Source organism: Lytechinus pictus, chromosome 6 (genome assembly GCF_037042905.1).
Source record: "Lytechinus pictus isolate F3 Inbred chromosome 6, Lp3.0, whole genome shotgun sequence".
NCBI classification, from domain to species: Eukaryota; Metazoa; Echinodermata; class Echinoidea; order Temnopleuroida; family Toxopneustidae; genus Lytechinus; species Lytechinus pictus.
Genome location: NC_087250.1, coordinates 1,076,090 through 1,102,783, shown reverse-complemented (window position 1 = coordinate 1,102,783; position 26,694 = coordinate 1,076,090). Strand labels below are relative to the sequence as shown.

Genomic DNA, 26,694 nt, shown 5'->3' with positions numbered 1-26,694 from the left:
ATCCTCTCCCCTCTTCTCTGCAACATCTTTATTGATGGCCTGATTAAGCTGCTAAGAGACAAAGATCTTGGATGCCACTGCCAAAACCTGTATGCTGGGGTAATTGTTCTAGCTGATGATGTGGCCCTCATAGCTTCCTCAGCCAAAGAACTTCAATGCATGCTGAATCTCATCCATACCTATGCAACCACATGGAAGTACAAGATCAACCCATCAAAAAGTGCAATCCTCGTCTTTAATGGGCAAGACCACCTCAAGCACACTTGGTACCTGAATGAAGAGGAAGTTCAAGAAGTCAGTCAGCATCCCCATCTTGGTGTCACCAAATCTTCAACATCTCAAGATCCTGCGCCGAACATCATTGCCAAGGGATATAACTCCATATTCGCTCTGCTAGGTGGTTCGGCTTCAAGAAACAACTTCTGGCCTCCAACCATTGCCAAGTTGTGGACAACCTACTGCATTCCTAGGATGCTATATGGCATTGCTGCCATTAGAGTTACCAAGAGGTCCAGGGATAAGCTAGACTCAGCGCAGGCCCTTCTCTTCAAAAAGTTCCTAGGGCTCCCCAGAAGCACAGCAAACGAGGCAGTCTTTCTCCTTACCGGAATCATCCCTCTCTCTATGCAGATCGACCTTAACACCTTGATGACTCTCGGGCAACTGGTTACTTTACCAAGCGATAGGTTTGAGCACAGAATACTTCTAAATGCTCTCGCTGCCGATGTCCCTTTCATCTCCTACTGGAAGCAGCTAATCGCCAAATACAGCTTGCCTGCCATCCTGTCTGGCTCCCTGAGCTTCGACTACCTCACCTGGAAAAGACTGTGCCGCCAGGCCATCTTCAAGAAGCACAATGCTGGCCTAGTTGATGCCACTCAGGAGAAGCACACTCTTGCCTTCTGGAAGCAATGTTCAGCGTTTCCAAGCCCTAGCAGTCTATTCCCCCCTGCACTACCTTCACACCTCCGTACTGCTGCAAGACTTCGCTCCCAACTTCTGACAGGCACCTACCTATAACACAACAAAGACTGAAGACCATAGGCAAGTCTCCCAGCGCCACCTGTAGACTTTGCTCAACGGAGGAAGAAAGCTCCACCCACTTCCTTGCTTCCTGCCCAACCCTCAAACCCCAACGGTCTGTTCTCATTCAACATGTCCTATCTCTAAGCCTCCCTGCTTCAGTTAGCCAAGCCTTCACCTCTGCTCATCCCCTCATCCTTGCCACTAATATCTTATTACCCTCCTCGCACCTATCTGTCACTCTTGCTGCCAATGTCATGACCCACTGCCTCAGATACATTCTTAAAATTCATCATATTCGTTTAGAGAAATTGCTTCAACACAACAACCAACCTGCGGATAGCCGCTGATCCTCGAATACCGGGGGAAGAACAACAAAGAAGAAGAAGAAGATTTACGTACCTTATTTTTTATGGCTGTAACCGGGGCTGTAAAAAAGGGGCTCGAGCCGAATTTCCACACTCCCCCTGGATCCGCCATTGTCCAGGTTTTAGGTTTAAATCACGGGTTTAATTTAATCTACAAGAAAATTTAGCCTGCGCTTCACTAGCTCGTATCACAAATGATCTGCGCCGGATCTGCTTATGGTGCTATGGCGCTCGCAAGTCCACCCCAGGAAAATGTTGACTTGAATAAATAGAGAAAAATCAAACTAGCATAGTGCTGAAAATTTCATCAAAATCGGATGTAAAATAAGAAAGTTATTACATTTTAAATTAAAGTTTCGCTTATTTTTCACAAAACAGTAATATGCACAACTAAATGAGTCAGTCGATGATGTCCGCCATCACTCACTATTTCTTTTGTTCTTTATTGTTTGAATTATACATTATTAATTTTTTATAGATTTGACAATAATTAAGGACCAACTTGACTGAACCATATAGTATTAAAAAAATGCTAGTTCCACATGTTCATGGAGGAATGAATCGTTCTATCACTTGATAATGAAGAGAAAATTAGAATATTTCATATTTTATAATAAAATACAAAAGAAATAGTGAGTGAGTGATGTCATCAGTTCCCTCATTTGCATGCTCCAGCCAGGATGTGCATATTTATAACTGTTTTGTGAAATTAAGCGAAACTTTAAAATGTCATAACTTTCTTACTTTACATCCGATTTCGATGAACTTGTGATGCCAGTATTGGATTTTTTTCTTTTTATTCAAATAAACTTTTTGTTGGGGTGGGCTTGTCCTTCAAACAGATACCTTTCTTCATGATTAAAAAAAAACATCCATAGAATGCCCACTTTTCAGTTGAAAATAGAATATCAGCTCTCACTCCGTGTTCCAATCTCGAATGCTATTTTCGCCCTCTATTGTCTGATTACCGGTTTTATTTCGAGTCTGAATTGAAGATAAGAGTCCGTTATCGTCAACTCACAACTGAAGAATTTCGCTGTTTTGCATCAATAATTTCTTTCGCTGTCACCAAAATTCAGTAAAAAGGTAACCACTATTGATTTAATTATTTAAATGATATTTATGAGCTAGAAAATATTAAAAAATTGCTGGTATGGGTCGCAAGTAATAAAAAAAAACACACACAAAAAGAATTATACGGTCTGATGAAACAACACAAAATGCTGCGTGTGGGACAAGTGTTGGAAACTGGGTGATTTCAAATTTAAGTATGGCAGTGAGTCCAAACTTCGCGCGTGTCCATACTTCGCGGACGGTCATTATCTAAAAAACTAGCCAACATCCTTAAAATCTGACATCATCAACGTGAAAAGTGACCTAAAATTACCCTTTGGTGTTAGTTTCTTTAGGATGAGTTCAGTATTCATGAAAATATTGGCAAAAGATCGGCAAATTTGTCACCGTTAGCGCCCGTTTTGAAGAAATCTGATATTCTCAACAAGCATCACGATATCACCATTTTGCAAGCAGAAATCATCAAAAATGTGAGTTAAATGTGGTACTAACCGATTCTATAGCATTTTGCCATCAATCTGATATAAATATTTCACTTTTTGAGCTTGAGTTTTTGTTTAAATGTCCACAAAAACTTTGGTCCGCGAAGTTAGGTCACACTTTTTCTGAACGCTTTTCCAGCACAGCGCTCATTCGCCGATCGGAATAGAATTTTGAGATCGCGATACCAGCGAATCCCCTTGACGTACTTTACATTTTCGTCCATGATTTTATAGTTTACGATCTTGCCGTCAATGTGGTAACTATTTCTTGAATTGGTTTTGTATAAATTATGAATATTTTGTGAAAAAATTCAAGCCTGATGAATATTTTTGAAAAGTGCGCGAAGTTTGGACACCCCATCATACGGTGTTGAAATCTGGTGTTGATGTTGTGACTACACCGTACTTGAAATCACGCTGGTGATATCATGAATCTTATCTTAAATTTAAGATAATATTCATGATATTTGTCGGCCGATACAACTCTAGGCCTACATTTTATTTATAAAAAATTATAATATAATGCATGCGAGTGCGACTAGTGGAAATGCAGAGCACGTGAGGTTTCTTGAGATGGGTGCCGCACTGTGCATGAGCTGCTGGCGGGGAGTGCCCAGTGTGCAATATCTGAAGAAACGGAGCTTTCTCTGCATTTGCTCTTACACACGACAGAGCAAGTGTAAGCAATTTTTTATCGAATAATGTACATACACTTGCACGCTGTCGCTGCACTTCACCAGTACGACAATACACCAGACGGTGGACTGTATGATGGGGTGTCCAAACTTCGCGGACTTTTCAAAAATATTCTTCAGGCTTAAATTTGTTCACAAAATATTCACAATTTATGCAAAACCAATTTAAGAAATAATTACCAAATTGACGGCAAGATCGTAAACTAAATAATCATGGACGAAAATGTAAAGTAGGTCAAGGGGATTCGCCGGTATCGCGATCTCAAAATTCTATTCCGATCGGCGAATGCGCGCTGTGCTGGAAAACCGTTCAGAAAAAGTGTGACCTAACTTCGCAGACCAAAGTTTTTGTGGACATTTAAACAAAAACTCAAGCTCAAAAAGTGTCATATTTATATCAGATTGACGGCAAAATGCTATAGAATCGGTTAGTACCACATTTAACTCACATGTTTGATGATTTCTGCTTGCAAAATGGTGATATCGTGATGCTTGTTGAGAATATCAGATTTCTTCAAAACGGGCGCTAACGGTGACAAATTTGCCGATCTTTTGCCAATATTTTCATGAATACTGAACTCATCCTAAAGAAACTTACACCAAAGGGTAATTTTAGGTCGCTTTTCACGTTGATGATGTCAGATTTTAAGGATATTGGCTAGTTTTTTAGATAATGACCGTCCGCGAAGTATGGACCCCCGCGAAGTTTGGACTCACTGCCATACTGTTTCCAGAAGAAGAAGAAGTGCATTATTTGTTTTATAAAATAGCAACACAGAAACAAATTCTTAAAAAGTTACAAAATGATTTTATCTTGCCTGCTATGACCAAACTTAGGCGCTTAGGGTCAATATCATATCATATCGACCCTAATTTTGGTCATTAATCTGTGAGAATTTTGCTTTCTAGTACTGTGTGAATTTTGGTTGCCCAATTCAGGCAAGTAGTTTTGGTCTTTACTTCAAAACACTTGCCCAACTATAACTTTTAGTTGCCCTGGGCAATCGGGCAAGTGCTTATGTAGCACCCTGCAACTTTTTTTAAAGTAAGACTAAGTTAGCACTGCTCATGAAATAGTCGCCCTCTATACGCTTCTTGTACCTTTCCTTGTACTGTAGCCCTTCTTGTAGCTAGCCCTCTTTCCCTATCTGCCCCACTCACATGTATTGCGAGGTTAGTATGCTATACTTACCTCGCACTATGAACATGTTTACGCAACAATAAATGCAATAACTTAAAAAACGTACGTTTTATATTATTTTTGCTGATGACAATACTTTTTTGAAAACATTCAAAGCGACGACAAATTAAACAAAAAATTCTTTGTACCTTGAATGAAGCCCGCAGTGCTACCGTTCGTTTGTCAATACACGTTCCACCAAAGTCTTTACAAAAAAAGATTGGACACTTTGCTGACTTTGCATAATGCTTTGCATCGATTTACGTGTAAAATAGTTTTTGTGCCTAGTCTTTCCCTTGTATTGTATTTGATATGAAGTTAAATTGCGTGCCCTCTTTAGCTAATTAGACAAAAAAATTTGGGAAATAACAAGCAAGCTCCGTATTTTGTCAACGAGAAGAAAAATCAACGCTTAAATGACGCTTTTTGAGGGATACCGTAAGTAACGGTGTATTAACCGCACCTTTTTCTCGGCGGGACAGAATCAAAAGTCGGGGGTGCGGTTTATACACGGTGACAGGTCTGAGCCAAGCCAATCTCGGCCCAATACCACTACTAGTTTACAACTTGCGTCGGGTGGCCGAGCGTAGCCGCTTGGGCCAATGCCGTTTAGAGGGGCATGAGCCGCTGGTTTAAAAGAAAAGCAACTATGACTACCGGTATCTACCGTAAATGTCCCTCAAAGTTAGATTACGGTAACAAACGCACCTACCTTCATGAAACTGACATTTTGAATGGTGTGACTTTGTCTTTGTTGTCATTTATTAGTCAACGCGGCAAAGTTCAGACGCCGATTGACAATCGACCGAACAGCGCGGTGCGGCTAGCCGAATAAGACACGCATATATGTAATGCTTATCGCAACGTCAACGTAAGCTGGCGCTTTACCTTTCCGTGGCTGTTATAATGTTTGACAAATTATTGGTATTATTTGACAATTTTGTGCCATGAGGAGGGAGGTAAACGGAAGAAAGTTTCTTTCATTCGCCTTTCCTTCATTTCTCTCTATCATCCATCAACTTAAAATCAATCTTCAATCCCCGTCTTCATTCCTTCCGACTATTCCAGCCCAGAGCTCCCATTGAAAATACGGTATACCGGTACTAGCATTTTTTTCCTATTTGCTGTCTGTAAGATACCGCCACACACGTACTGAGAACTACCGGTAGTGGTTCAAAGCAGACAAGAAAAACACCTGAACAAAATCGCAAATTTCTCGTATCTTGAACCTTCCCATATTCCCGTGTCTGAAATTCATGTCAAGACATTGAATGCTAGACAGAATTCTGAAAGCAAAAGTGGGGCTGTGATGCAGGAAATATGGTATGAACGATCTTCTCGAATGGGTGAGCCCCCATGTTGATGCTGGTATCGGTACTTGTAATGAACACCGGTACCATATGTGTGTGTGAGGTGAGTGTGTAGTTGGCCAATAATGTCGGCAATTTGCAGATAAGTGACGAAGCGCTGATTTCCCATCATTTTTTTACCAGAAATACTTTGATATTTTTTTTAAATACATTTTTGGTTCTTGACTCTTTCTTAAATACCGGTACGCATATTAGAGATAGAAAGTCAGTTTGATGACTTTTTTTTTTGGATGATTTTTTTATTTTTTATTTTAATTTTTTAATTTTTTATTTTTTTCATCCGAAAATGGGGGGTGCGGTTAATACACCGTTACTTACGGTATTCATCATATTAGGGGAATTGACTCCACATCGTTCGATAAGTTTCGTAGAAGTACTTGGTTTTACAAAATTTCTTGTGAAATTCACGGGAGCTTGTTGCAATTTTGCATGCGCCGTGCCTTCAATTTTCCTGTACATGGCGGCAGTAATGCACACATGGGTGTATCTGAGGCTGTACTCTGGAATTCTCTACCGTTAAATATAAGAACTGCACTATCCTTTAATGTTGTAAACCGCACCCGTTGCGGTACGGGTTAACCTGCCGGTATGCCCCCGATCGCGGGTTGCGGGCCGGGCCGAGTTCATTCTCAAACCCGCAGACCGTCATACGCAAAAAAGGGAGAAGTAACGACGCATAATAAAAACATAACAATGAAAATTGAGTTGGATCATGTGCTTCTTACGTGGCGGATTCTTTTAGAGACGTAGATATTTCCTTTTAAAAAATGCCGGCGTATTTTTGTCTTGTGAACAGTGAACAGGACTGAGACAGTTCAACATAATACATTGAGTTGCTCTTCCAAAGGAGCGCCAGCGCAGTCAGAGAAAGGAATGTTTTACGACTGGGAGAGGGGGAGAGAGAGAGAGGGGAGGGGATGTGTTCGGAGAATGTAAACAGAAGCCAGAATACAATGCAACGCTCGCTGTTTGAGCTTGAGGGATTTGCGGTGCACGGCAGTGAGACAGTTGTTTGCTTATTGGATTACCAAATTAGGTCATGACCTGATAGAGCGTGCCGTCGCACCCTGAATGCCAAGATCTCTTAATTTTTCCGATGTACAATTGATTGAAAGTCTTTAAGATTTCTGAAGATGTAAAATTGGATTGCAATGGATTGCAAGTTTCTTGCAAATACCTCTCTCGTGACCGATCGATCGAGAGAGATAACAAATAAGCACTAGTAACACGAGCTGTTTACGTAAGTTAATGGGCACCCTCGTGCACGTTTGTATTAGTTTACAGAAGGAAATAATATGGAGATATACAAGAAGAAAAAATTGACTGTATCATTATCCTGGTATTTATTTCAATTTTGATTACTTTATAGACGAGGTCCCATAGAATTGAATATTGTAATTATGATTGTTGTGAGTCGCCGTGTCGACCGACCTGGACTGAAAAACAACATTGCCGATCTTTGCTGGGCAGCCTGGGCTAGCTAGCGCGCGCTGAGCTGCGGCTCCAATCAGAGGAGTTAATTGCGTAATGCTTTCAATTTCGAGATCAGAGCGGACCCCTTTCGTGGTACAAAGTGACCAAAAAAAACATTTTCTCTCCGAAATAAAAGGCGAATTTGCAAATTGTAAGTAAATTCACTCTAGGCTCGGTTAGTAGTTGGCATATATTTTCCTGATTTGAGCCTGTATAGTGTGGGGATTGCAGAAATAATATTTTTCATTTTTCAAAGATAAATTGACTTGCGGGTTAAAACCCGACAGGTCAGCGGGTCCCCCTTGCAAATTATTGGATTATACGGGACGGTACGTTTCGGGTTTTCACTTGCGGGTTACAACATTACTATCCTTCCCCGTGCTTAAAACTCACTTATTTTCAAAATAATAATGTTCAATACATGTAGACTATATTATGTTGTTGAATATTGTAAGTTTCATTTCATTAATTATGTAACTTTTATGTATTGATTTAATTTGTTCTAATTTGTATGAAATAGTTTAGGTTTATTGGATAATTTAGATTTAATATATAATTTAGTTATGTAATATATTTTGCAAAGCGCATAGAGAGTCTTGACTATTATGCGCTCTCTAAATTTCAAATATTATTATTATTATTAATATGGAATCTTATGTTAGACCAGTGATCTTTGTTGTTGTTTTTGTTTAGATTTCAATGATGGAGGAGGAAGAAGAAATGATGGTTGTTGAAGGTCAAGGTCACATTGAGTTGGATGAACAGGTTGATAGAGAGGCTGTGATTATAATGAATGCCTTAGCTGGTGAAGCTCATGGTAAGATTACTACAGGTTAAAGAATTGGGTTCCCCTCCCCCACCCCCCCTTCAAATATGACTAGCAATAATAATTTACTTAATGATAATAGAAAATGATTCTGTTTCTATTGAAGTAAATCTAGGAACCTAGCAGCGCAGCTTTCCCTCCACTTGTACTCCATGTTGGTATAACCAATTACATAGGAGACATTTCATATCTTGTGGCTGACTTTATTATAAACAATATAAATTATTCTGGCCTTTTTGGTTGAATTCGAGATAATGAATGATTGGAGATTTGAACTCACAACCTTACAATCATGAGTCCATTTAGTCTAACCACTAGACCTCATGATAATAATGATAATCAAATTTATAATCAATTTATTAAACGTAAAGAATTTAAGTGCCATTCTTACAAAAGAAATGTATGATACATAAAAATAATTTTAACAACACATAAATGCGTCACAAAGAATATACTAGTATTATGTAGATCTTTAGTAGCTGTGATTGTCGTCCTATCCACCTTATAATATTATCAGCTCTATTCTCATTTAACAGGAAATACAACATTTCAGATTATAAGCCATGATGGACAGGTTCATATAGCATCAGAAGATAGTGGTCATGTGACCCAACATCTTGATCAGAATGGACAACCAATCATCGCTGTTAATCTGGCTTTCGCACAGGAAGGTAAGATAGTTCCTTTATTAATCTGTTGGACACGATTGGATTTCACTTCAATAATTTTCTGTAGACTTTAACACAAGTTTAAGGACGTTCCACAGTTAAAGTGAAATCCATGTCATTTTCACAAAACTTTGCACATAGATACTTTAGAACCTTAATATTCGAAATATGCAAAAATTAACATAGGTCCATGTGCTTGATTTTTTGCTATAGAACTTCAAAGTTCACCCAAATTGATGTTCTTAAGAATTGCGCATTCAAAAGAATTTGGCATTTTTAGACCTCGCAAGAATACTACAATGAGTTTAAACCTCTATTACTCAGTCAAAATACATGAAAAAGTCTTCAAATTTCGCAAGAGAGTTAATAATTGTATCGTTTGAATAGAGAATCTAATTATTGTGCTATTTGTTTGCAACTTTAAGTCTAACAGCACAGTCAGTTCTTAAAAATGGCGTAAAAGATAACAAAAACCCAATCTCAAAAATGTGAAATTTCAATAACAGACTACAAAAGTACAATAACTGCTGCACTTTATTCAAAATCCATGTCATTTTCACAAAAATTTGCAAAGTTGTAGAGGAAGCTATACTTAAGAGGTACAAACATTACAAAATAGGGGTTCATGTGCTTGTTTTCAAACTATCAGCATTTTTATTAGAGCAAACGTGCTTTTTAAATAGGAGTGGGCTATAAATGGGTGATTTTTGGTTTTACTGTGGGAACAGTTTTTTTGTGTTCCTTTTACCTTATCTCAACATGAAATGACAATATTTTTTGTCTCGGGTCCGAGAAAAAAGTGTGCCGGGCAAAATTCCAAAATGGCCGCCAAAGCCCCCCAAAATCACAGTTTTGGCCACAACTTTTTTATTTGGTGGTCATTTTCTCTGGTTTTGGTGTCTATTCATATGTTTTGGGGTGCAGGCAATTTGTTTTTCCTATAATTAGTACTTTTAAGCCATTATTTGTAGAGTTAAAAGGTAATTATACCTAAAGTTTCCCATTTTTGTAGCCCTTTTTCAGCCAAAAAGTGGGTTTCATCATCCTGGGTTTCTGGGATATTAGATGGTACGAGGTCAACAATAGCAAGCAGCTTCATGTAGCTATATTGCTTTTATTCCTCCACTTTGGGTTTTACGGATAATTGTGAAATATATCTTATCAAATAAAAGAAAATGTCATTTATCCATAGGGGCTATACGGTGTACAATGCACTGTACATACTACACTGCATATATCCATGCATTGACCACCATGACATATGACAAGGCCTGTATATAAACTATAGTGTCATAGAAATGAGCTTTAAAGGTTTAGAATTAGATTGTGAATTTGATTCCTTGTCAGGTGATGTACATGGTGAAACCAGCAACATAAATTACCGTCACTTACATGTAAATATCACATACATGTATATACGTACATCACATTTTTAGCCATATCTCCTTCATTTGGAGGCTTTTTTTAACCTGGTTCTGGTGTCTAACTGGCCTATGTTTATGGGGTCAGGTAACTACTAGCATCATGGTAATGCTGATCAACAGCCAATAAGAATAAAGGATTGCATGCAAGTTACCATTAAGTTAAGTTAACATAATGGTAAATTTTTATGCAACGGGCCCCAGAATAGCTACAGTGTAAATTACCTCTCTCCGCCCCCTGAATTAGCATATTTGACAAAACATGTCCTCAATTTCTGAGACAAAACATATCTTCAATTTCTGAGGCATCTAATTCTAAACCTGAGAGCTCATTTCTATGACACTATAGTTTATACAAGCATTGTTATCTGTCATGGTGGCCAATGCATTTATGCAGTGCAGTATATATGTACAGTACATTGTACATATGTATACTGTATAGCCCCAATGGATAATTGACATTTTTTAATTTAATAAGATATATTTTACAAATATCCGTAAAACCCAAAGTGGAGGAATAAAAGCAATATAGCTATATGAAGCTGCTTGCTATTGTTGACCTCGTACCATCTAATATCCCAGAACCCCAGGATAATAAAACCTACTTTTTGGCTGAAAAAAGGCTACAAAAATTGGAAAATTTAGGTATAATAACCTTCTAACTCTACAAATAATGGTTTAAAGTACTAATTATAGGAAAACAAATAGCCTGTCCCCCAAAACATATGAATAGACACCAAAACCAGAGAAATTGACCACCAAATAAAAAAGTTGTGGCCAAAACTGTGATTATGGGGGGTTTTGGCGGCCATTTTGGATTTTGGCCCGGCACACTTTTTTCTCGGACCCGAGACAAAAAATATTGTCATTTCATGTTGAGATACATTACAAGGAATGAAAAAAAACTGTTGTCATATTGAAATTACAAAAAAAGTATTTTTGACCCATGTATAGCCCACTCCTATTTTAAAACACCAAAAATGCGCCAAATGCTTTGTATCTATGTGAAGAAAAATCAAAACCACTCTACAATTTATTCAAACTCGGGGTCATATTCGTGATTCTTGGCAGTACTACAAAGTAAAGTATTTTGAAATTGTAGAGATATTTTTTTTAATGGTCCATGGAATAATTCCATTTTTTTAGCTTCATAAAATAACGCATCGGATCTGCAGTTAGGATGCAGATGATGAGAAAAATCAGCTCATACCCACAGCTAATTAATAACCTGTTCATCCATTGTGACGTCAGCGCGCGGAGTGTTAAATATGCGCAGATCATAATGCGCACAAACATAACTGTGGAACGTCCTTAAATAGTTTGTACATCTCCAACAGGTTAAAAATATGTAAATTTGAGTTGTTAAAGTTATCAATTCATCATTAGAGATCTTCATAATAAATGCTAATTATTATCATATATATCTAGAACTCTCACTCACATTATATGAATTATCATACAGTGTATATCTAGAACTCTCACATTGTATGAATTATCTTATCTAGAACTCATATCGTCTAAAACCTTATTAAATTGAGTTTTTACAAAATAATCATTTTGCATAAAAGTATGATGTGAGAGAGTGCATTTGATGTGGTTCTCTGGATTCAAGTCAGTTTATGTACGTTGAGGCTAATGTTGAACTTACAACATTAAATGAGCCAACTATTTATCTCTTAATTAGTTTAACATAAACAGTGTGTTCAATAGTTCAAAAGTCAGAACAGACTTGCCTGCTTTGCCTTAAGGCTTGGTCCCACTACACTTAATAGATGTAAAACGGAAAAGAATCTTGCCATCCGTTGGAAAGTATCATGTATCCGTTTTGTATTCTATGCATACGTGTTTCATACGCTCTATATCCATCGAGCATCCGTCCACTGTGATTTCATTGTTCGTCCATTTTGTCCATTGTCTGGAGCGGATGAAAACGTTTGGAGCCACCCCAAATTTTGCTTGTTATATGTTATGAATACGTTTCGTGTCCGTCAGCCAGTGGGACCAGGCCTTTACTCATATACAACAATTGGCCCTGTGTAACATGTTTGTTATACTCTCTCTCTCTCAATATAGGCACTAAATCAAGCCTAATAAATGAATGAAATTTCTATAAACCATGGTTTCAGAAATTCACAGACCACATTTTTCAAAATATTTTATGAAATTTGGCCCAAAAATTTGAAATTTCTTGATTAATTAGGCATTGTTATTGCAGGCATGATATTTCTCTGCAGATTTAGAGAACCCAATTCTGGAATAATTCTGGAATGTTAATATTAGAAAGTGGACCCTTGTTTTGCCAGTACATTGGACCAACTGAATGATGCTCGCATGATGGGGTTTCCATGACATTTGCTCAGATGACAATTGCTATGATGGAAAATATGGCATAATCTGCACATTAAATCAAGCATAAGACCTTACTTCCAAAACTAAATAAACCTGAATCCTCATCTTTACATTATTCTGAAAATACAAACAATATAGACCTATCCCTTCTCAATATTCAGAAAATCTAGGAATACTTTTTTTTAAATTACCAGCTCAGATGTCTGATACGGGTGATAATTATTCTTGTTATAATTATTGTTATTATTTTAGCTATTATGATTATCATCATTTTATTGTTATCATTTTTATTATTATCATTATTATATTATTATTATTATCATTGCTATTTATTAATTCCTTGTCACATGCCTTTGATCTATAGGTCAGGATCTCCAACAACTTGGTTTAACAGAAAGCATTTATGTTGAGTTACCAGTAGCAGAACAGAACACTGAGATGATCGTGGAAGACGATCATCACCATAGCAACCATACTCAAGGTTAGAATCATAAAAAAATTCACTATGGAAACAAAGATACATTAGCTCTCCAATGAGACAATTTTATTTTTGTCTTTTTTGTGACAATTTGAAAAATTATGATATAACAAATTATATGGAATGATAATGTATGAATGTGCTTTATTTGGTATAATTGCATCAATAATAAACAATATGCAACAAGCTGAGTCACAGTATGACAATAAACAACAAAAGAATATTTAAGTTTATAAAATAGCTGTATTATTTCAAGCATCGCGATTGGTCAATACGCGTCACATGACATCCAATTTTTTGTGTGCACTGCACGGTAGTGCAAAAGGTGTGCAACGAAAATTGACATTGCACGCTCGAGCAAACCAGTGCGGTAGAAGTCCAACAAAACTACTGTAACTTTTTAAAAAATTGTTTCTGTGTTGCTATTTTATAAAACAAATAATGCACTTGCTCTGTCGTGCGTAAAAGTAAATGCAGAGAAAGCTCGGTTTCTTCAGATGGAGCACACTGGGCACTCGCCGCAAGCGGCTCGTGCACAGTGCGGCACCTATCTACAGAAACCTCGCGTGCTCTGCATTTCCACTAACGCACTCGGCTGCATGCATTATTTGTATAATAATGCATCTGGAACAATTGGGAAGAAATTAATCATTAATAAAATCCAGATTCTCTCTTTTTGTTTGTATTTTAAATAATGTCTGATCAGTGATTCACATGTTTTCTACTGAGTTGTAATTTCCTCAAGACCAGTGGACAGATGAAATACATGAATTCACATTATGTCAAAGACTTTGAAAATAAACCAGTGATTTTTGTCTAAAACATTGATTTTGAGGGGGTTTTTTTTGCAGAAAAAGAAGTACAAGTGCTACTCTATATGATTACATTTCCAGGCAGCAATATTTTAGTTTCTTAGATGTGTGGGAATTTTCAAGGTGTTGCCATACAAATTTTCTATTAAATGAACTAATGACTGGAAACGTGTACTGAAGCAAACAATGCTGTTCTCACTTAATATGCAAGTATGTGGTCAGCAGTACATGCATTGACTTTGCATTTGAAAGAGGGATACAATGATTGCGCATATTGAAAATGTGGTTGGAGTTGTATTCCCTATGACATTTTTTTACAGGGAAAATCAATCTAAACCACTCGAACCAAAATTACATGCATTTAGCTCTTTCATGATATTAATTCCTCTGATTCTTGGTTCTGTGTTAAATAAAGATATCAATGTCAATCATTTCTTTTGGTCTTTCCTACCATGTATTTTAATAGCAATGAAAATCTTGTGAAGCTTGGGACTAAATGTGGAAATTATAGTAAACTATGAAGTTGATTTATCTGAAATGGGTTCCGCACTGTTGTTGTTATGCTCTGTATTTAAAAGTAATGTTCTCATTAAATAGATTTTCATATTGTCACAAACTATGCATGAATATGTACATTAAACTATAGTGTGCGGTTATTTTGACCCAACACTATCATCATTAACAAATTTTTAAGTTTTCAAAATTTGGTAAGTCAGAGATTCCACAATCAACAATTTAATTCAGAGTAAAACTATTAGGGCAAACAGCATACATTGTAAAACTGGCGAGAACATTATTCAAATTATTTCTCTAAATTTTTTTTTCTCCACAATACAGAGAGTTTGCTAGAGATTGTTGAGAGAGGTGAGGTCGACAAGTTACCTAATCAAGCAGAGGCGATAGAAATCAATTTAGAAACCATAGGCAGAGATAGACTACCAACCAATCATAGCATAGATACTGTTATACAAATACCAGATGAATTGACCAATCAGAGCGCTGATAATATGAACCAAGAAGCTAGCTTAACCAATGAGAACTCTACTCCTGCCTTACTTGAATCTGAAGTGACCAACCAGTGTTCAGTTATCTTGAGACCAGATTCTTGTTTGACAAATGAGACTGCAGAACCCGTCATGATGGAGTCAGAATTGACCAATCAGAGCGCAGATACTATCACACCACAAGTTGGATTGACCAATCAGAGCACAGATACTATCACACCTCAAGTTGGATTGACCAATCAGAACACAGATACTATCACACCTCAAGTTGGATCGACCAATCAGAGCACAGATACTATCACACCTCAAGTTGGATCGACCAATCAGAGCACAAAAACTGTCACACCTCAAGTTGGATCGACCAATCAGAGCGCAGATCCTGTCACCCCTCAAGTTGGATTGGCCAATCAGAGCACAGATACTATCACACCTCAAGTTGGATTGGCCAATCAGAGCACAGACACCATGAACCCAGAAACAGAGGTGACCAATGTTAGTGCAGGTCGGGAGGCTGAGTTGACCAATGAGAGTGCAGATACTGTGATAAGAGAAACTGAGATCAACAATCAGAATGCTACGTCAGTAACAAAACGCTCAAATAATGCAGAGCTAGAGCAATCCTCTAATAAAACCCAAGGTTAGTATAAAAAAATTGTTTATTTGTGTGTGTTATGCCGTGACTGGGCTGATAAAATCTTGTATCTCAAAAACTTTGAGGGCAGCTTAGAAAAGGCTGTGGCAGTCTCATATTGTCTGAAAACAGTCTTTTGATACCTGTGAAGAAATCTTGAGGAAAAGAAGGTTGCTACCCATGTTATCACTCTTAAAGTTGAATTAAGAAGGGGGTGAGTTTCCATAAATATAGGTTCTACACACAATATATAGTATATATAAGTTGTTCAAACAGATAGCATGTCACAAAAATCCTCTGCCTTCTCGATATTTTGCTTTGAAAGTCTATGAAATTAGCCACATGTCAGAGCCCGAGAGACGAGTGTACAGAAAAGCCACTCGGAGTGTGACGTCACCGGGGGGAATTTAGTATAAGAGGTGCCTGAATGTCATACAGAAATGCTATGCAGAGAGAGAAAGATATTTTACAATTTTTTTTCAAAGCAACTCAAATCAAACAAATATGACTGATATGTACAAATCTTTACTTTCCCTGTATAAAAAACAGTATGAATAACCATCATGAACTCTTCAATCATGATGTAAGATAGCAAACAGTGAGTTATTGAATGATATTTTCACTATTTCTCATTTATTTTATCACGATGTTCAATCAAGTGAATAGCTGGAAAGTAATTCCGGCGGCTAGCTCAGCTCTCGCTCAGCGCGCGCTGAACGCATAATACTAGTAGACACAACACCCAGGCATTGAGTGTACTGTTATGGTCTGGTACGTCGACTTAGTTCATGGCCGTGCAGCGATCCCCTGGCGTTTTTTCTTCTTTTCTTTTGTCTTTGACTCCACTTTTATATCCTCTGGATCATTTCCACTCATAGCTCATTCCACAGAACAATCTTGAACCAAACGTATTATTCTTTCTCGGCCTTCTGAGTTGTTTTCTATATTTAATTACGCTAGGGGTCACCGTCACACATACAAACGCAATTCGCAAGTGAGTTGAAGACAGAGGGATATTATAGTAATTAGTATACATATCTATGGTTGAAGACAACAAGAAAGGTATGCGGTACGGTAGCTCGACAGCTAGCTGCGCCGGAGCGGGCGGCCGGTCGGCACAAAGCAATTCCGCAACCAACTGTGTTTTTTTGCAAGAGCCGCGTCACACGCGGATAAATATGTCATAATAACACGTCTGCTACGTTATCGACTGGTGAGAAGATCTCGATCAAATTTCATATTATTCACCTTGAAATTATTCCTTTAGGGTCTATGGTATCATTATGAGGGAATTTACATATTTGGAATAATAGTACGGCCACAAATATTTTAATCATTTCCTCTTTGCAAGTTCTATGGCTCGCAGATACAACTTCAACTGCAGTTATTCCATATGAAGGCGTACGTGCATAGTACACAAAGCGGCACTGCCTTGCTTACTACACCGAGACCGAATACCCCCCGGTGACGTCACACTCAAAGAACACCCATCTCGGTAGGCATTGCAGGAGCGAACTCAGGGAAAATGGGTAGGGATAAATCGTTCAAATTCACTATTTTGAAAAAAGAAAATGGGGGGTCGAATCACCTCTTAGTGTTTGGGGGGTTGTAAGGTTGCTATTAATATAAATATCTCAATATTTGGAATCGTCTTCTTAATTCAACTTTAAATCTAGCTTATTCTAAGCTTTCATCCAAATTTCATTTTGAGATACAAGGTTTTAACAGCTCAGAAATGATATACACTTTGTTTGTTTGCCTGCACTCATACTCTCACAGAAGTTAGTTACCAGTTTGGATTTTTAGCCATCTGTGTTACCGTCCATCCAATGTTCCTTGCCTTGATAACCTGAAAAATATACCATTTGACAGATCATCTTCGAACTTGACTCATGTCTCGCGGAAAAGAATAGTAATTAAAGAGGTAACATTTAAATTGTAAACCTGAAAAAAAGCTTCTTTTTGTGAAATCTTAACCATTCCATGGATCAACTTAAACCCCAATAGGGGGGGGGGGCAAAATTTGCCCTCCCCCCAACAATTTTTTCTAACATGATCTTTTGCTGAGATCTCGGGCAGAAGGGGGGGGGGGCAGAATCCATCCCACAAAGAACCAAATGTAAAAGATGTGACATATATTTACCTCACTGTTTTGTGCTAATAAACAATACCGAAAAGTTTCATAACTTATTTTATTTCCTTTTCAATGGTATTTTGCATGTTGTGTATGAAGTTTGTTTTAATTTCATTTGTTTATTAAAGTCAGATTTTTATTAGAATGGATGAGACCTTTGAATAAGCACAGCATATCAAAGGAAATGTTTTCGATTTAATTTGATTCATTTCATCCATATTATATGTATATGTATGATATTAAATTGCATGAGTTACCCCTAATAAGCCTGGGGGTTGAATCAGCCCCCCCCCCCTTGACATTTTTAGCAATAAATCCGTCACGCAAATTTTTTTGACTGTATCACTTGCTGACTTTTTGTTTACAAGTCTTGCGCAACTTTTTAGACCAAAATTGCGACCCGCGAATACGCGGTTCTGAAATTGCGCAAAATTTTGTAAGTGCATGTTGACCCAAAATTGCTATAAAAAAATGTGAATTTGTGTACAAATCCAATCCAAATAGTGTTTTTAGCCAAAATTCATAAATGTGTCACTATTTATCCTTTTACTGATTAATATAAATTATTTTCATCTTGTTTATGGTCAAATAAAGTTCCCGACAATTTCCATTGACAAAACAGTAAAAAAAAAATTATTTGATCAGATTTACTATAAAGAGTCTGTGAACCAAAAATTAGCATTTTAGGAGAATTATTTAGTTAGAGCAAACTTTTGATTTTATCCATAAATAAGCATAATTAATTAGTAATGAGATTTTTCACAGAAGTTTATAGTTTTGTAGATTGTGCAATGGGTAATGCGCGGGCCAATTTTTGTTGCGATCGATGGCCGAGATCGTAATGGGGGCTGAATCACCCCCCCCCCCTCTTTTTAGGCGTTGAAATGGCCCAGTCTATGTAGGGTTGAAGGTAGACATTGAGACATGATAAACTTGTATACAGATTTAGTGAATCATTACTAGTATAACAAAAACTACGATATAAAATATGATGTTGGCATGATAGCAGATTTCTTTATTGAGTAATATTTTTATGCATTGTCTTGCTTTGCAGGAACCAAACGTGATTCCAATATGAAGTCTGTGTCAAGGGGTACCCCCAGGAAACAAGCTCCAGTAAAGACACCAGAAGCATCCCATAAAGTCTGTCATTACTGCTGGAAAGAGTTCAGAACAGAAAGGCAACACCGTGCCCATGAGAAATCTCATGCCAAAGAAGAATCACCTTACCTTTGTCGCTACTGCAATAAGTTATTTGACACAGATGGACAGAGGATGAAACACATGAAGCAGAAACATTCCCTTTCTAAATGTGAAGAATGTGAGGCTTGCTTTGATAATGAGGCACTTCTTGCAAAGCATATGATGTTGCATAGTCGGCCTAAGATGTTTATGTGTAATATCTGTGGGTCAATGTTTACCAAGGAGAGTTACCTCATCTGCCATAAGGTTGTCCATGAAGAAGAAGAGCTTGGGGAGACTATGGAAGCAGCAGTAGATGAGACAGCAAATAATAAGTATATCAGCCATGTGAGATCAATAGGGAAGACTGTAGATGAAGGACAGGAAGAGGTGACAGAGACTTTAGTTGAAGGACAGGAAGAGATGACGAAGACTGTAGATGAAGGACAGGAAGAGGTAACAGAGACTGTAGATGAAGGACAGGAAGAGATGACGAAGACTGTAGATGAAGGACAGGAAGAGATGACGAAGACTGTAGATGAAGCAGAGAATGATGAAGATGAGGATGGTGAAGAGGTTGATGACAATGACAGTGATTGGGAAGAACCTGCCTCAAAGAAGTTTAAATGTGATGAATGTGAGAAATCCTTCAACTCACAGAAAGGTTTGAAGATGCATCAGAGATTGGTTCATGTAGACATAAAAAAAGAGCCATCAAGCAGTGAGGAAGAAGAGATAGTCAAGAAGAAAACGAAGGAAGGAAAGGGTGAAAGAGCCGAGTGTCCAGTGTGCAAGAAGACCTTTGTGAGTGTGCGTCAGTTGACTCGGCATGAATCCACACATGCAAGTTGGGATTGTCCACACTGCTCAAAGAGTTTCCGGACATCCTGGATTCTCAAAGAACATCTCAACACGCACACAGGAGAACGCCCTTACAAATGTACCCAGTGTGAAAAAACCTTCGGGAGCTATGGAGGTCTGAGACGACACAAGATCATCCACCAAGGTACCAAGCCATACAAATGTGATCTGTGTGATATGAGATTCAGTGATGCCTCATCGTTGAAAAGCCATAAGAAACGCCATGCAGGTGACAAGCAGGTGGAATGCGATGTTTGTCAGATGAAGTTTTACACTGGGTTTCAGATGAGAACCCATCGACTGACACACGGAGGACAGGACCACAAAGAAGAGAAGCTCCTGCGATGCGATGGGTGTCCCAAAGCATTCCTTAGCCCGAGCAGTTTGGAAAAACACAAAATATCAGGTAAATGTGGAAAGCAGTTCTCCTGTCCTTTCTGCTCTGAAACATTCCTTTACAAGAAAGAGAGAGAAAAACACATGGAGACCCATACCGAGTATGTCACCAAAGAAGGCAAATCAACAGATAACACCAAGAAATCTACAAACAAGATCTTCAAGTGCCCAATATGCAAGCAGGATTTTCCTAATCTTCGTACCTTCACCATGCATAGCAAGAAACATGGTAAACAAGGGAAAGTCTATGCATGTGAGGTGTGTAATAAGATATTCTCTACGTCTGTCAGTCTAAAGTATCACATGAAGCTACATACCGGTCAAGGTCCCAAGTGCTCCGTGTGTAACAAAACCTTCTACAACGCCAAATCACTCAGGAGGCATGAACGCATACACACCGGCCAAAAACCTTTCAAGTGTGGTTTTTGCGAGAAGTCTTTCAGTGACCAGAGTGCGTGTGCGTCACATATGAGAGTGCACTCTGCGGAGAAACCCTTCAAATGTTCGTTCTGTGATAAAGGGTTTCGTCAGAAAGGACAACGTACAATGCATGAGAAGAAAGTCCATAGGAAAGGAATGGAAGACAAGGGAGAGATTCAAAGCTCTGAAGATACTGGTCTCAAGATGGTGTATAGATGCCGTATCTGTAAAAGAGAGTTTGAGGAGAAGGAAGAGCTGATTAAACATAAAGAAACCCACGAAGAACTGAATAATGAAGAGGAAGAGATGATCCCTATGCCAGCTAAGGTAACCAAAGCAAAGAAAGAGGTGCAGACATTCAAGTGTGATATATGTGACCATACATTTGCCCAAAAGAGTTACCTAGTGCGTCATCAAAGGGTACACACTGGTGAGAAACCATACGGCTGTTCCCTCTGCGATAAAAGGTTTTCTGATAAGACCTCCCAACGTCGGCATAAGTCCATCCATACGGGAGCAAAGCCATTCTTATGCGATCTTTGTGGCAAGTCTTTTCGGGACAAATCATATCTGAATCTTCACAAGCGGATGCACTTAGGAGACAGACCATATGAATGTAACATTTGTTCTCGTAGGTTTGTACGGCAGAACTTCCTCAATGCTCACATGAAACTTCATCAAGGTATCAAACCAAAAAAGCCTCCGCAGAAAATATTCACTTGTGATATCTGCAACAGAGTCTTAAGGTCTAAATCAAGTTATTATACACACTTGAGAATACACACAGGTGTGAAGCCATTCTTGTGTACTTTTTGTGGCAAGGCCTTCCCAACCAAACCTCGTCTTGTCAACCATGTACGTGTGCATACGGGAGAGAAACCGTACGTGTGCGATGTCTGCAATAAAGCCTTCACAGAACCTGGAACACTCAGAAGGCATAAGATCATCCATACTGGGTTGAAACCTTACAAATGTGGAACATGTGATCGAGCATTTGCAGACAAAAGTGCCCTTAACTCTCATGTTAAAATGCATACAGGTGAGAAGTCACATTCCTGTGAAGTATGCGGGAAGATGTTCTGGACTGCTACTAATATGAGAGCGCATGCTAAGACACATCGGAAGAAGACGCTCTTTGAATGCGGCGTTTGTCAGAAACAAATCCTTGGACAAGAGAACTTGACAGCTCATTTAGTTGAGCATGAAGCAGAACAGCGTGTCGCATCTCAGGCTTTAGCTGAAACCATGATGGCTGCACAGGTTATGATGGACAATGTCACAGAGGTTGTTATCCAGGAAGATGTTGTCACGACTGAAAACACAGAATTCCAGTGTGAAATCTGTGAAAAGTTCTTCAAGACTAAGAAAACTCTTCAGAAACATAAGGTCATACACGATGAGGAGAAGCGCTTTGAGTGCGAGGTCTGTCATAAACGCTTTGCCAGGAAATCTTACTTAGTTAGCCATTCTACGATCCATACCGGTGAGAAGCCATATACCTGTGAGGATTGCGGAAGACAGTTCAGGGATCGTAGCTCTATGAAGCGGCATATGAATACACATAGAGGAGTAAAGCGTTATGAATGTAATGTATGTCAGAAACAATTTACTGATAAGAGTGCTGCTAATATTCATCTTAGGATACATACCGGTGAAAAACCTTATGAATGTTATGAATGTAAGATGTGTTTCACACAAAGTGGTCATCTTGTAGATCATATGATCAAAAACCATTGATGAATGCCTTATCACAGTTCAAGTAAATGGGAAATCAATTAGAAATGCAGGTAATCTTACCCAATTTGAATATTTAGGTACTGCAGAAATTTGTTTGACTTAGGTGAGACATACGACTTATGGTATGTCAGTTTAAGCAAGTTTGCACTGACGTGGGCAAATATTTGACTTATGGATGAATGTTCAGCTAATGGAATGTCAATTAAGGCATGCTAACCTGTAGTCTCGTATTGATTTGACCATGGTGATTATTCCAATTATGGAGAATTTGTTTTAACATGCAGGTAATCTGTATTATTTTTCAGCCATTGAAAATACCTTTTTTTGTATATAAACTAGGGGCGGATTATTATCCCCTATTTCTATCAATTCCTTGACAGTGGCCTCCCTGTATACTTACCAAGTTGAGATAGATATGACTTCTCATGTAACATTTATTCTTCTCCATTAAAAAGTATTTATTTTGAGTGATTTTTTTTTCTTCATCCCCAGGTGGGTTTTTGGTAAATCTTTTCCTAAGTTATGATGAACTTTTACAAACAACTGGTGACCTATCTTATCTTGTAAATGATACGTCTTATATTGATCACATTCCTAAGAAAGGTCATCAATTGGTCGTACAGTCACTTGTACTTCCAAACAGCTTTATGAAACACCCACCTTGGACCTATTGCATAAAAGTTACTATCATGGTAACTTTGCCATGCAATGGTAACTACCATGGTAACACTGATCAACAGCCAATCAGAATCAAGGATTCCATGCAGGTTACCATTGATCTTTTCTTGTGGTAAATGGTATACACCAAAATGTTCATTGGCGATGGTTTAGCGTGTATAAAGAAAGGTTCACTAGTTCTTAAAGTTGCTCTGAACAGTTTTATGAAACACCACCCTGGTTTGATTCCTAATCCCATCTAAGTTTAACTTCTTTGTTTGGGGTTTTTGTTTTGTTTTTGTTGGGTAATGGTATTGGCAATGAAGTAAAATATCTTTTCTTATTGATAGTATTTAGATATAATATTGAGTGTGTACATAATTCTTCTGCTAGTTTATTTTAAATGATTTTTTTTGTATAGATTTGATGTATCTTATGTTTCTATTGCATAATTTATTGAATATTGATTGATGAGGTTCTTTCTCACAAGCTTGCATCACACAATGAAACCAATTGACTATAGTGTAAAGATCGGTTATTATCTTTTGAATCTGAAAGAGTATGGTACCCTCAACACATCATTGATGTGTCCATCATAATACATTGTATGTAGTCTTGGTTTCTGCTACTAGTATACTCGTGTATTGCTTTTTAAAATCTCATTGATAGATACGAGGTACAGAGTACCGAAGGGATGACATCAGTTGCCATGGTGTCATGGCGGCCTGGTTCTACACAAATGAACCCGCCGAATGGAAACATGTGTTTCTCATAGGAGAAAATGGCTGCTATCAGAATTTGATCGCTTGAAACCTATCTTTCAGACAAGCCAAAGTCATTTGCAAATACAAATGTGTACAGACGATCCTCAGCTGTAACTCTGTTTAGAACCAGCCCGCCATGACTCCATGGCAACCGACGTCACACTTCAGTACTCTATAGTGCCTCCCATGAGCATTTTCTAACCTATATAGTCAGCCATTACTTACCACACGTAACTGAGAATTTAAAGATAAATCAAAATAGTTGCAATAAACACTTATTTCACAAGAATGTCTGTAAAACCAAACTTGACTGTCACTATATCATGTGGAACCAGAGCTGGTACAGTTACATCAACTGAACTTTGAAAAAAAAAAAAAGGACTTTGTGTACATGAACAACACAGATTAGCCCATGTGGGAGAATAAGTTACTTCATGGACAATTTTGGTCAAATGACCTTTCATTTCTTTCATTATGATAGGCAGATTTCAAAGTAAGATATTACGTAAACATGCCTTACATAGCAGGATGAAGAATTTGAATAGACCAGGTGACAAGATAGCACACCAATGAACACTCTAAGGTACTTGTTGCATTTCTAATTTAAATGCATATTATAGCGTGTTGTACAATGTACTGGCAAATTGTGAAATACCAGTCATTCGTTGACGCATTGTTGTTTTTTGTGGATGTAAATGAAAAACACAATTCAAAAGAATATATTAATAATCAAAACATTAAAGTTGGTGCTTATCTCATTAAGTTTTAAACCACCATGTCACTTTAGTACAAATGACCTTCCTCTGATCATGCGCAGAGTGGAACTACGAACTGGCTTATTTTCATTGCTTGGAAAATACCCAACATTTGACTTGAATCCCATGCTTATTTTTAATTATTTCTCAGCAATTACACCTTATATTGCAGAATCCTTTGATATATATGCAAACGGGCACTTGGTGGTAATTTTATTGGATTGTGTATGAACTCTATTGAAATCGAGGCATTTATGTATGAAGTATGCCTTAAATCTTTATAACACACCCTAAGTATAAGTTATTTGATTGTTTTCATCCACATTGTAATATAATAAATTGATTTATTACTGCAAAGTTTTAAGTTTCATCAGTTGTTGATTTAATATAGGTGGTGATAGTTTGATTGTTTTCAAGTTTCATGCATCTTATGAAACCAGGTCAAAAGCAACATTTCGATCTTGTATGTTATACCAAAACAAATTTTGTCAGAATCCATTTGCAAAATATATGGACCTCACATATAGGTATGTGAGCTTGAAATCAAGTAAAGCATATTTATGATTTTATGAATAATTCAGGGTCGAATTCATAAAAAAACATGAATTTTAATGAATAGAGAAAAATTCAGATGTAAAATAGGAAAGTTATGACAATTTAAAGTTTTTATGGAACAGTTGCACTGGTCATTATGCAAATAAGGGGACTAATGACATGCCCACTCATATTTCATTCATCTCTGAATTATTTGGAATTATCATTGTTTGTGATTCAACCGAGATGGTCTATTGTCTATTGCATTACATCACTTGTAAATTCATTTTTTTTTCTTAAAGGACAAGTCCATCCCAACAAAAAGTTGATTTGAATAAAAAGAGAAAAATAACTTTTTTATTTTACATTCGATTTTGATGAAATTTTCAGCATTATGCTCATTTGATTTTTTTTCTATTGATTCAAATCAACCATTTTCTGAGGTGGACTTGACCTTTAACATTACAAAATAACAAGTGGGGATGTGACAATCATCAATATGCTATATTCATGAAGATCATGCATAGAGTCCTCCCCAAAATTTGAAATAATGCAAATCGTTAGAATGTCATAATAATAACGTTTTATTTACCCAGGGTAGCCACTTCAATCATAAGACTGCTCTTCCAGCGGGCCCTGCATAACATAATATGTTATTATTACCCTTCTCAAGTCTAAATGCTGAACGCCAAGCAAGAAGGCAGAAGGTCCCATTTTTGTAAGTCTTTGGTATGACTCGGCCGGGGATCGAACCCACGACCTCCCGTTCATGAGGCGGACGCTCTACCACTGAGTCACCATGCCCGGTCATAAATTAGTTATCCCTTTTCAGTGTTTTGTTTGATTTATCTGTCAGTATATTATTTTCATCCTGGAATACTCCCTTTAAGCGCACGCAATTAAAGGGGTACACCAGGCTGAGAATAATATGATTTGAACAGATTAAGAAAAATCAGACAAACATAACACTGAAAATTAATATTGGACAAGGAAAAACAAAGTTATGGCATTTTAAAGATTTGCATTATTCCGGTAAAACAGATCAGACCACAGATGGATTAAAGGGATGCTCAGGGCTGAAGATATATTCATATCTCAATAAATAGAATAAAATTCACAGAGCAAAATGCTGAGTTTGATCAAAATCGGATGACAAATAACAAAGTTATCGAATTATAAAGATTTGCATTATTCTGGTGAAACAGTTCTAGGCATGTCTTTATGAATATTCATTAGGTGGGCTGATGATGTCATATCCCCACTTGTTCTTGTGTGTTTTATTATATGAAATTAGGTTTATTCAAAAATTTCTACCAAGAACTTAAAAAATTGGATGGACAACTGATTAAGTGCATTAGTTGTTTATTGCCGCAACTTATTTCATCATAATGGAGACACAT

General features: G+C 37.6%; 1 protein-coding gene across 1 annotated transcript; it reads left to right on the top strand.

The window, feature by feature from the left end:
- Positions 1–2,366: 2,366 nt before the first annotated feature.
- LOC129263919 (zinc finger protein 62 homolog) lies at positions 2,367–25,117 on the top strand. Its single transcript, XM_064100649.1, has 6 exons — positions 2,367–2,477; positions 8,359–8,482; positions 9,028–9,162; positions 13,294–13,410; positions 15,057–15,860; positions 19,043–25,117. Exons 2-6 carry the CDS (start codon positions 8,365–8,367, stop codon positions 22,582–22,584), a joined length of 4,716 nt encoding a protein of 1,571 aa, XP_063956719.1. The 5' UTR covers positions 2,367–2,477; positions 8,359–8,364; the 3' UTR covers positions 22,585–25,117.
- The last annotated feature ends 1,577 nt before the right edge of the window (positions 25,118–26,694 follow it).

Coding starts and splice junctions, on each gene's coding strand:
- LOC129263919 (XM_064100649.1), top strand. CDS start 8,365: ATGATGGAGGAGGAAGAAGAAATGATGGTTGTTGAAGGTCAAGGTCAC. Junction 13,411..15,056: donor CCATAGCAACCATACTCAAG/GTTAGAATCATA, acceptor TCCACAATACAG/AGAGTTTGCTAGAGATTGTT. Junction 15,861..19,042: donor ATCCTCTAATAAAACCCAAG/GTTAGTATAAAA, acceptor CTTGCTTTGCAG/GAACCAAACGTGATTCCAAT.